We start from the raw sequence: 11,812 nt of genomic DNA, 5'->3' as shown, positions 1-11,812 counted from the left end.
TGGCTGGAGGCACCTCTCAGGCCGCCGGTCAGTCCGCAGAGTCAATCCAGCCTGCCCTCCCGCAGCCATGTCCCGGCCCCTGACAGACCAGGAGAAGAGAAAGCAGATCAGTGTGCGTGGCCTGGCCGGCGTGGAGAATGTGACCGAGCTGAAGAAGAACTTCAACCGGCACCTCCACTTCACACTCGTGAAAGACCGCAATGTGGCCACCCCCCGAGACTACTACTTCGCACTGGCCTACACCGTGCGGGACCACCTCGTGGGCCGCTGGATCCGCACGCAGCAGCACTACTATGAGAAGGACCCCAAGGTGCTGCTTGGGGCACCCCGGGAGGGGAATGGGCTGGGAGCACTTCCTAGGGGCTGGGAGATCTTGACCAAGGGGCAGCCCCTTCCTGGGGTCAGGGCTTTCTGCGGCAAAATCAAGGGTCCCTCCAGGTTCCTGAGGCTGGAGCATCCAGAGGTGCTAGGTGCCCTGGGTGCTGGGGCAACCCAGGGGGAGAAACTGGGGCAGGGACAGGTCACGGGCTCAGGTCAGGTTCAGGTAGGCTGGTTTCAAAGGCCCAGTGCTCACTCAGAGAATGGAGGGGCTTCTGGGGGGCAGGAAGTCCTGTGGCCTGGGTTGGACCCTAACTGGAAGGACATATCACTGAATGCGTGAGTGGTGTGCCGGTGCAGCGGGTGGGGCGCAGCTGGGGCAGCTGGAGTGGCGAGATCAAGTGTCTGTTGGGGTCACTGGTAAATGTCAGCAACCTGACACTGCTGGACAGGAGTGGGGGAGGGGCAGGGAGGGGACCCAGGAGACCAGGAGACCAGGCACCAGGAGATCCAGCATCCTGGATCCTGGCGCCTCTCCGGCCCCTTCTTGGGACTAAGGCTTGAGGGCCAAGGGGAGCTGGGCACTGCAAGGACAGGAGATGGCCGACTCTAGCCCTGAGTCATTGTGTGACCTTGAGCCTGGCCTCCTTTGCTCTGGGCCTGGCCTCCCCTTTTGGGGAGCACTTGGAGGTGCTTCCCTATGCCCTGACTCCCTAGTGGGCTATTGGCAGGATTGTGTGTGATGAAAGGGGTTCCCACCTCTCCTAAGTACCCCAGGCCCTGAGGTAGATATGGCCAGCCCCATTTTCCAGATGAGGAAACTGAGGCTCAGAGAAGAAAAGTGATTTGTCCAAAGTCAGAAGAAATGCTGGGACCAGAATCTTCCCTGTTGGGCCCCAAAGCCTGAGAAGGAGGGAAAAATGGAGGCAGGACTGGAATGTGCTGGGGCCTAGGAGTGGGGCAGGAAGTACGAGCAGTGCAGACCCAGCTAGGACTGGATGAATGTCAGTGGACAGCCTTGACGCCATCTGTCTCTCCGGGCAGAGGATCTACTACCTGTCTCTGGAATTCTACATAGGCCGGACTCTACAAAACACCATGGTGAACCTGGCCTTGGAGAATGCCTGTGATGAGGCCACCTACCAGGTGTGTAGGGGTGAGGCAGGCCTTAGGGATTGGGGGATTGACCTGCTGGCCCTTGGCCCTGACTCCTGCCACACCCTCCCCCTCTAGCTGGGCTTAGACATGGAGGAGCTGGAGGAAATCGAGGAGGATGCAGGGCTGGGTAACGGAGGCCTGGGACGGCTGGCGGGTAAGTGAGCGGGGTGGCAGGGGATGGGGCAGAAGGGTTCCTTTGTGCTGGGTCTCTGACACCCGCCTCCATGCGCACCCCTAGCCTGCTTTCTGGACTCCATGGCAACACTAGGCCTGGCTGCCTATGGCTACGGGATCCGCTATGAGTTTGGGATTTTTAACCAGAAGATCTCTGGGGGCTGGCAGGTGAGCGACCTTGGGCCCTGACCTTGTAGTTATGATGGAGAAGATCCCTATTTATCCATTCACCTGTACATGGACCCAGAAACAGCCCCAGCCTTGGTAGAAAACATCCTTGCCCCTTCCCCCTGGCCCCAAGCCAGTTGTTAGCTCCAGGGAGGTCCACACCCTGTGAATCTCTCAGCCTCTCATACCCACATGTTGTCGCCTTGGATATTCCACCAGACCAGGGGCCCACCTACCTCAGAGCCCTTCATTTACACCCTCCCTATATACGGCACACCAGGGCCACTGGTCCTGCCCGACCCACCACCTGCTGTGGTGTGAGCCCAGCTCTGACATTGCCTTTCTTTCTCCCCTGACCTGCCTTGCGCTCAGATGGAAGAGGCTGATGACTGGCTTCGCTATGGCAACCCCTGGGAGAAGGCACGACCCGAGTTCATGCTGCCTGTGCACTTCTATGGCCACGTGGAGCACACCAGCCAGGGTGCCAAGTGGGTAGACACACAGGTGAGGGGGAAGTCAGGGAGCATGGGTGGGCAGGGAATCTAGGGAGGAGGAGGGGAGAAGGTTCTAGAGGAAACAGGGAGAAACAAGGAAAGAGCCTGGAGGCTACTGGACCTAGTGCGATTTTATAGTGGATGCCACTCAGGCTCAGAGAGGTTAAGTGACTTACTCAAGGTCACACAGCTGGAACCAGGAGAGGCTGGAGACAGGGTCACAGGGGAGCCAGACCAAGTGCAGAGCCTGGGAGGAAGAGAGAGGCTGCCCTGCTCTACCAGTGCTCCTCCCCTGACCTGGCTCCTTTCCACCCCACAAGACTCATCAAAGAATAATCACAGAGTCTTGGCTTCCCTGCACGTCTGAACTGGGGGCTTGATGGCAAACAAAGCAAAAACCCAGAAAGGGGGACGAGGAGAAAATTAAAACCCGCAGAGGGCAATTGACTTGTTCAAGGTCACAGAGCAAGTTAGTGGGAACCTAGAGCTAAACCAGGTGTCCAATCCCAACTCAGTCAGTCCTCTTGCTGCGGCTGCAGGTCATCAGCCTCCAGACGGCTGCACAGCAACCTCTAGGCTTTCAGAATCAAGAGTTTGTTCTGCTGTCACTCATGCTAAGGCTCAGCAGGGCTCTGGCTGCCCGCCTCGCTGTGTGCTCTTGGGCCAGTCCCTTCCCTCTCTGAGCTGCAGCTTTCACTCTGCTCCAATCAGGGGCTACTTAATGTTGGGGAGGGAGACGTGGGTGTGTCCCCCACCCCGTGGCAGCAATTATTTTATTTTGTTTTATTTTATTTATTTGGCTGTGTTGGATCTTAGTTGCGGCATGTGGGATCTTGATTCCCTGACCAGGGATCAAACCTGTGTCCCCTGAATTGGAAGGCAGATTCTTAACCACTTGACCAGCAGGGAAGTCCCTGGCAGCAATTACTGATGTTTGCTAATTGTGGGAGGCGGGGCCAGCATTAGGCACTGCTGATTAGCCCTGTGGTCAACCAGGTGTAAGCCCTTTGGATGGACTTGACCTCTGTGACCCCCTCAGCCAGGCCCCATGATTACCCTTCCATCAGTCCACAGTGTCCTCTAGACTGTGCTCAGGCCAGGTGGCCAGCTCGTCCCCATCACGGCAGAGCAGCCACCAACAGGGCCCCACCTTGGGCTCTGGGTTCATCCCTGCCTCCTCCTGGAATCCTTACAACAGGCCAGCAAGGAGAGGCAGGGGGTGTGGGGAGGCGCTGGGATGTCCTCTCTTTATACACAAGGTCCAGAGAGGTTGGCAGGGTTGCTTGTAGTTACCCAAAGTTGGGACGAGATCCTGGGGTTGGGAGTTGGTGGAGAGCAGGGACAAAGCATGGAGTTCTAGTTCTCAGGGCCTCTCAGACACAGCAGATGTCCACCTCTTGATGCCACGCCTGGTGCCCTGCAGGTGGTGTTGGCCATGCCTTACGACACACCCGTGCCTGGCTACCGCAACAACTTTGTCAATACCATGCGCCTGTGGTCTGCCAAGGCCCCCAATGACTTCAACCTCAAGGACTGTGAGTTCAGCCAAAGTCAGCACCCCCTGCCCACCCCGCCCCACACTCGACCCAAGCCTGACCCTCTCCCCACTTTCATTCCTCAGTCAATGTCGGTGGCTACATCCAGGCTGTGCTGGACCGCAACCTGGCTGAGAACATCTCTCGTGTCCTGTACCCAAACGACAACGTATGTTACTCCCTGGGCTGGCAACAGGAAGCCAGAGTACCTGGGAGAGGGCAGGAGTGGGGGGAGTGACACTTGCTGGTGCCCTAGTCACACCCAGGGCATATTGCTGGCCCCTGTGTGTCCCGTTCTTTCCCCCAGTTCCTGAAGTGGGAGGATGCCTGAGTTCTGGGGGCAGGAGAGTAGAGTGGGGCGCTATGGAGGGCCTGCTCCCTGGTGACACCCACAATACTCCTGGTCCTTGTATCCCTCCCTCCTGACACCATCCGTGTTGCTGCTTCTTGGTGGGAGAAAGACCCCTGGGTCCCTGAGGTGGAGCAGTTCAGGGCTCAGGAATCTTGGTGTGGGTGGGAGTCTCTCCTGGCCACACCCACAGCAGTGTTAGGCCATGCCCCACCACCTTGACTCCGCCCTGCCTCATACTGTCCCCAGTTCTTTGAGGGGAAGGAGCTGCGGCTGAAGCAGGAGTACTTCGTAGTGGCTGCCACGCTCCAGGACATCATCCGCCGCTTCAAATCCTCCAAGTTCGGCTGCCGTGACCCTGTGCGCACGAACTTCGATGCCTTCCCAGATAAGGTACCAGGCCCCAGGGAGGGCTGGCCTTTACACCTCCTGTGATGGATGCCATCCCTCTCCCCTCCAGTCTCAGCCTGCACTGCCCATTTTATAGATGAAGAAGTGGAGGCTGGGTGTTGAGGGTGCGTGTGGGGGTGATCTGCTTGGGATCCTTAATATAACCTTGCTCCCCTCTTCCTCCTGCCCCACAGCTGCCCCCATGAGGGCCTCCACCCCCAGCTCAGCCCTAGAACTGAGGGGCCCTGGAGGGGGTGGTGCTCTGAAGGGGCAAAGGACAGTCACCATAGCCTTCGTTTGGAGCCCAGACTGACTCCAATTTCCACTCCGCCCCACCCCAGGTGGCCATCCAGCTCAATGACACCCACCCCTCCTTGGCCATCCCTGAGCTGATGAGGATTCTGGTGGACCAGGAGCGGCTGGACTGGGACAAGGTGGGCTTCAGGGCCTCTCCTTCACCTCTGCCTCACCCTCTCCATCTCAGGGTTCCTTTCCCAGTCTGGGGAGTGGAAAGATGTGGGTGGAGCCCTCACTGAACAGAGAGCAGTGTGAGGCCCAGAGGGCGGGTGTCCTGGAACCTGGCGTGGCAGTGGCCAGGGCAGGGCTCCTGGCTGCACAGTGTGTGCGGAGAGTCACCCGGCTTAAGCCCCCGGGGGTCCTGCCTCCCCATCCCATCTGTTAGGCATGGGAGGTGACTGTGAAGACCTGTGCCTACACCAACCACACGGTGCTGCCCGAGGCCCTGGAGCGCTGGCCCGTGCACCTCATAGAGACCCTGCTGCCCCGGCACCTCCAAATCATCTACGAGATCAACCAGCGCTTCCTTAATGTGAGTGGAGGCGTGGGGTGGAGGGTGGGGTGTGAGGGGCACGGAAAGCATGCCTTCTGAGACTCTGGTGGGGAGGCTATGGGCGGAGATTGGGGGTAAGGGCTGGGGACCCGAGTCCTGGGTCCCCGTCCTAGTTCTGGGCTCTCCCGGCACAGCGGGTGGCAGCCGCGTTCCCAGGGGATATAGACCGGCTGCGGCGCATGTCGCTGGTGGAAGAGGGCGCCGTGAAGCGCATCAACATGGCGCACCTGTGCATCGCCGGTTCCCACGCCGTCAACGGCGTGGCTCGCATCCACTCTGAGATCCTCAAGAAGACCATGTGAGATCCGCTCCCCAGACCCCGCCCCTCCCGCTGGGCCCCGCCCACCCCCTCACTGCCGGGTACCCGCCACTCACAGTCGCCCCCAGCTGACCCCTTCCATAGGTAGCACTGCTCTTACAAGCATCAGGCTTGCCGTCCTGTCCAGTCCTGTCCCCAGATGACCCTTCACCTCCAGGCCCCTTTCATCAGGAAACCAGGGTAGAGGCCCCAGGCAGGAGGCCTTCATCCCACAGGGGTGATTGGTGATCCCCTGACCCCATCCTGTAGCTTCAAGGACTTCTACGAGCTGGAGCCTCATAAGTTCCAGAATAAGACCAATGGCATCACCCCGCGGCGCTGGCTGGTCATGTGTAACCCGGGGCTGGCAGAGGTCATTGCTGAGGTGAGAGTTCGTGTATGGCCAATAGGGGACAACACGGTCACTGCGGGGAGCAGCTGGGTGGGGTCCGGTCTGTGGCTCGCTGTAGGGCACACAGTCGAGGGCTGAAATCCATCCTGCGCTGAGTTCCCCAAGCCTTGTGTGTGTCTGGAGGAGGGGAACCATTTCCTTATTTGCATGAGGGTGCCTGTGGGCTAATGGAGACCTCGGCTATGAAGGTCAACCTGGTGGAGTTTACAGTCTAATGGAGGGGTTATCAGCAGGTCACATCTGAAGTGAGACCAGAAAGGGGCAGAGATTGGGAGCAGGGCCCCGAGGTCATTGCCTGTCAGAGGAAAAGGACAGGAGGGAGGCCTGTAGGGGTTAGATGGGGGTCAGCCATCAGAGCTCAAGATTGGGAGGGGAGGAAAGATGTACATACATGCACCACCCCCAAGCTGGGAGGCTGCAGAGGAAGGAGTTGTCTGCAGGGGACAGGGCTTGGTTGACCTGGAAAGGGACCCCTCTGTGAGGGAGGACGGAGGGGGGACATGGGCCTGAGAGTCATCTTCCCACAGCGCATCGGGGAAGACTACATCGCAGACCTGGACCAGCTCCGCAAATTGCTCTCCTACGTGGATGATGAAGCCTTTATCCGGGATGTGGCCAAAGTGAAGCAGGTGAGGAGCGTTGCAACCTGGGACAGACACCTGTGCCGGGGCTGGAATGGAGAGTGCTGGAGGGGCCGGATGTCTGGGTCAGGAAAGGCTGATAAATCTCATCCCTCCTGCAACCTCAGGCCATTGGTAGAAGTTGCTTGGAGTCAGTCCATGGTAGGAAGGCATCATCTGACCTCACTGGAAGAGTGCTGACATCGATTAGCAATGTCTGCCCTGATGCAGGCGTGGATGAAGGTGGCTAGGGAGCCTTCTATCCTCACCTTCCTGGGGAAGAAATGAGACTGTAGGATTTCCTGAGGCTGAGGCCTATTGGTGAGCTCTCCCCATTCCTCTGCCTTCAGGAAAACAAGTTAAAGTTCTCTGCGTACCTAGAGAAGGAATACAAAGTCCACATCAACCCCAACTCACTCTTCGACATCCAGGTGAAGCGGATTCACGAATATAAACGCCAGCTCCTCAACTGCCTCCATGTCATCACATTGTACAACCGTGAGTGGCAGGGTTCCCTCTAGCTCCTGGTTCCCCCCCATCTGTGTACCTCCCAACTTACTGCACACTTCCCAATCAACATCTCCTTTGACCTCAGGACAAGTCTTGGGACATGGAATTATCCCCATTTCACAGATGGGCAAACCGAGGCTCAGAGAGCAGGGAAATGACAGATCTGAGGTCACGAAGCAAGTGATTGCCCAAGTCAGGGCTACTGTCTCCCAGCCTGGCTCTGGCTGGATGGGTGCTGTTAGGTGCTACTGCTCAGAGGGAAAACCTGGGCCACTCACTGGATCCCTCTGTTTCTCCACAGGCATCAAGAAGGAACCCAGTAAGTTTTTTGTGCCTCGGACTGTGATGATTGGAGGGAAGGTGAGAAGCTGGGTCACAGACCATGGGTGTAGTCGTTTGATGTCCAGGGTGAGGTCAGCCTGGCTGGGTTGCAGGCTGGGGGCAGGAGGTCAGACTGTGGAGCTGACCCCAGACTGTGCCCCCACAGGCTGCACCTGGATACCACATGGCCAAAATGATCATCAAACTCATCACAGCCATTGGGGATGTGGTCAACCATGACCCGGTGGTGGGAGACCGCCTCCGTGTCATCTTCCTGGAGAACTACCGAGTCTCGCTGGCTGAGAAAGGTGGGGTGCCGCCAGTGGGGACCCTAGGAAGCTCTGATTAGTTCAGTCCCAGGAAGAGATATTAATCTCCTCTTCCGGGGGTACTTGCCCTTTAAAGAAGAATCTGGAGAGGACAATACTCAAATCATGAGGATGTCCCCTTAATGGTGGAATTTTACACAGTATGGGGTGAAATTATAGGGGAGATGGGCCTTGGTGGTGCCCTTTAAATCCCACAATGGAGCTGGGCAGGGCGGGGGAGTCCGTTTAGATCCCAGATGTTCAAGAATTAACAAGAGGTGGGGGGGCGTGAGAGGGAGACTTAGTTAGTGAAGACTGGAGGGTTGGGGTGGAGGGAACTCTGAATCTGGCCATGCCTAGGGCCACACTAACTCCAGAGTCTCCAGCTGAGGCAGGGCTCTTCCTGGAGCTGAGCTTGTCCCCTGCTGCCACCCCACAGTGATCCCGGCCGCTGACCTGTCTGAGCAGATCTCTACTGCGGGTACGGAGGCCTCAGGCACTGGCAACATGAAGTTCATGCTCAACGGGGCTCTGACCATTGGCACCATGGACGGGGCCAACGTGGAGATGGCAGAAGAGGCGGGAGAGGAGAACTTCTTCATCTTCGGCATGCGGGTGGAGGACGTGGACAGGCTTGACCAGAGAGGGTATGGGCTGCAAAGTTCACAGTCCATGGGCAGGAGGCACCAAGGTGCGACTGCTGGAGGGTAGAGCTGGGAGCAAGAGGCATGAGTGGAAAGGCTGGTCCAGGCTGCACAAGGTCTTAGTTATGGCCATCATGAGTCTAGAAAACTTTTGAGGTAACTTAAAACAAACAAGGTTAATGAAATGGGAAAAGAAAGAAGTAACATAGAACTGAAGGAAAAGGAAGAGAAGATAATATCAACCCTAAGAGATAGTATTATTTCTGGAATTGGAAGTAAAGTGATATTCTTAGCTCCCTGGCAGCCATGGCAAAAAGGGAAATTTGAGTACAGTATTTATACCTGTGCTTGTGGTCAGAACCACAGATCTTCAGAGAAGACATTTTCCTGGCATGACATTTTTAACATTTTATTTTAAAATATGATTTTTTTCTTATCATAAAAGCAGTACATGCTCATTAATTGGCAAAATATAAAGCCACAAAGAATAAAGCAACTGTCATGCATAACGTCATCACCCAGATTTAAAGCCACAGTTCTCTTTCTCTTTGTGTATTTATGTGTGTGTGTATATATATAGTTTGTTTATTTATTTATTTATTTTATTGGCTGTGTTGTGTCTTTTTTGCTGTGTGTGGGCTTTCTTTAGTTGCGGTGAGCAGGGCTACTCTTCGTTGTGGTGCGCAGGCTCCTCATTGCAGTGGCTTCTCTTGTTGTGGAGCTCGGGCTCTAGGCGCATGGGGTTCAGTAGTTGCAGCATATGGGCTCAATAGTTGTGGCTCACGGGCTCTAAAGCACAGGCTCAATAGTTGTGGTACACGGGCTTATTTGCTCCGTGGCATGTAGGGTCTTCCTGGAGCAGGGATCGAACCTGTGTCCCCTGTGTTGGCAGATGGATTCTTAACCACTGTGCTGCCTAGGAAGCCCTATATATAGTTTTTAAAAGCTGGGAATAATGTATGTACAGTAATTGAATCCTGTTATCTTAACATTGGTGGGGCATTTTCCATGCCATTAAATAGTCTTCAAAATTTTTTGTGTTTGTATAGCATTCTATCCTATGGACATGCCATAACTTATTTACCTAGTTCCATATGGTTGGACATTAAGGTTGCTTTCCCCTGTTTGTTAGTATAAATGTCCCTGTGATGGCCAAACTTTTACACTGATGTCCACATCTCTGATTATTTCCTTATGATAATTATTAGAAGCAGACATTTCTGATTCAAAAAGTATGAGTTCTTAAGGCTCCTGATACACATTGTCAACTTGTTTTCCAGAAAGTTGCTACCAGTTTACACTCCCACCAACAGCTTATAAGAGCTGGCACTGAGTATTGATAGGAATTCCTCCTGTGGGGCTTGACTAGAAAGTTCAGATTTGGTCCTTTGTTTTTTGGTTTTGTTTTGTTTTGTCTGTGCTGTGTGGCATGCGGGATCTTAGTTCTCCAACTAGGGATAGAGCCTGAGCCCCCTGCACTGGAAGTGCGGCAGGCTCAGTCCTTTGGACAGGAGGGAAATGAGAAATGTTTTGAGCAAAGTTCAACATGTTCAGAACTAGACTCCAGATGGACACTTTTGACTACAGGATGAAGGCTCGCCTGGAGGGGAAAACTTCTAGGTGGGGGACCAGGGTGGGGCTGACACCAGATGGCAGGTGGAGTCCCCTGCAGTAGGCCAGTGCTGGGGATGGGATTAGGGACATTATTGAGGAGATGGCCTTAGTTTCTGGTTGGAAGAGAGAAAGGAAGGAAAGAGATGTGACTAGTCTTGAGAGATTTGACTCCAGGTGCCTCAGGATGTGGGACACTGGAGGAAAGTTGGTGCCAGGCACAGCAATGAGCTTGGCTGGACAGTTTGAGTTTAAGGATGTTCCTCAGGATATACCTGTTGGCGCCTCCTGGAGCCTGAAGGCGAGGCCAGGGATGGACTTGGGATGGTGAGGGAGAAACGCCATTCACGGAGGAAACAAACCTGTTGGGAGACAATGGTGGTGGGGGAAGAAGAGCGCTTGGTGCGGGGCCTTGGCCCTGACACTACCTTTCTGCCCTCTCCAGGCCTCCGTTTCCTCATCTCCAAAGTGGGGTATGAAAAGCTGAGCTGAGAAGGGAGGGGGCCTCTTGGAAGGACCTCCAGAGGGAGTGTGGCACCCGCAAAGAGGGCAGTAGCAGGCTGGACCTGAGCTTTGAACCTGGGGCTTGGAACTTCCTGGTGTTTTGCTGGAGGAGGAGCCAGGAACCCCTTTCCAGGGTGCTGACTAGGGCTCTTGCCCCGCAGGTACAATGCCCAGGAGTATTACGACCGAATTCCTGAGCTTCGGCACGTCATCGACCAGTTGAAGAGTGGCTTCTTCTCTCCTAAACAGCCCGACCTGTTCAAGGACATTGTCAACATGCTCATGCATCATGACCGGTGAGCCGGCCGGCCAGGAAACTGCGCATGCGGGGCTGCTGGGATGGATAGGGCTCAGGCGCCATGAGGAGGCTGGACAGGGCTTCTGGGCAGTTGGGGCTAGATTCCTTTGGAAGCAGCATCACTGCCCAGGTCCCCAGAAATCCGATGGGACAGGATGGGCTTAGCACTTGACCCCATGAAACTTTCTGCTTCTCCATTCCCCTCCAGGTTTAAAGTCTTTGCAGATTATGAAGACTACATTAAATGCCAGGAGAGAGTCAGTGCCCTGTATAAGGTGAGGGGTCCTCGGCCAGGAGTTGGCAGGGCTTTGGTGGCCCTGGTTGGGATGAGATGGAAGGTGGGGACCCCACTGGCAGAGCAAACCCAGAGCTCCCTTTTGGCCTGTAGAACCCAAGGGAGTGGACGCGGATGGTGATCAGGAACATAGCCACCTCTGGCAAGTTCTCCAGCGACCGCACAATTGCCCAGTACGCCAGGGAGATCTGGGGCGTGGAGCCTACCCGCCAGCGCCTGGCAGCCCCGGATGAGAAGATCTGAGCCTCTAGACCAGACCCAAACCTGCTCCTGAGTCTGTCTGCAATCCCTTGGGCCAGCTCCAGCTCCACATCCAGAGTGGGGTACTGGAGTTAGATCTCTAAACCTTTTCCTAGAACCCCCATTTCCCATCAGCCTCGAGATCCCAGGGTTCAGCGTGACTAAGGACACATCCCCCATCCTGTCCTCGGGCTCCCCGCCCCCTCCTATTTATGGGTCTGACCAACCGCACCCACTCCCCAATAAACTGATTCTCCATGGGAGCCTCCTCACTCCTCGCTCTGTTGGGAAATATTTTTAGCTCTGAGCGGCATA

At 55.6% G+C, this 11,812-nt stretch overlaps 1 protein-coding gene across 1 annotated transcript; it reads left to right on the top strand.

Annotated features, from left to right (window-relative positions):
- Positions 1-11,789, top strand: PYGM (glycogen phosphorylase, muscle associated). Its single transcript, XM_057728808.1, has 20 exons — positions 1-310; positions 1,363-1,464; positions 1,552-1,630; positions 1,715-1,818; positions 2,191-2,322; positions 3,736-3,847; positions 3,934-4,016; positions 4,446-4,589; positions 4,928-5,020; positions 5,269-5,415; positions 5,571-5,734; positions 6,005-6,119; positions 6,674-6,775; positions 7,117-7,264; positions 7,578-7,636; positions 7,764-7,905; positions 8,345-8,552; positions 10,826-10,960; positions 11,171-11,237; positions 11,351-11,789. The coding sequence occupies exons 1-20, from the start codon at positions 68-70 to the stop codon at positions 11,498-11,500; spliced, it is 2,529 nt and encodes an 842-aa protein (XP_057584791.1). The 5' UTR covers positions 1-67; the 3' UTR covers positions 11,501-11,789.
- Positions 11,790-11,812: the final 23 nt, after the last annotated feature.

The sequence above is a fragment of the Hippopotamus amphibius genome, chromosome 3 (assembly GCF_030028045.1).
Source record: "Hippopotamus amphibius kiboko isolate mHipAmp2 chromosome 3, mHipAmp2.hap2, whole genome shotgun sequence".
NCBI classification, from domain to species: Eukaryota; Metazoa; Chordata; class Mammalia; order Artiodactyla; family Hippopotamidae; genus Hippopotamus; species Hippopotamus amphibius.
This window is presented reverse-complemented; position numbering and strand designations above follow the sequence as displayed.

What these genes read in the sequence shown, in the direction of transcription:
- PYGM (XM_057728808.1), top strand. Translation starts at nt 68, where the DNA reads ATGTCCCGGCCCCTGACAGACCAGGAGAAGAGAAAGCAGATCAGTGTG. An exon ending in CCAAGTGGGTAGACACACAG is followed by an intron (nt 2,323 to 3,735) that starts GTGAGGGGGAAG and finishes GGTGCCCTGCAG; the next exon opens with GTGGTGTTGGCCATGCCTTA. An exon ending in TCCTGTACCCAAACGACAAC is followed by an intron (nt 4,017 to 4,445) that starts GTATGTTACTCC and finishes TACTGTCCCCAG; the next exon opens with TTCTTTGAGGGGAAGGAGCT.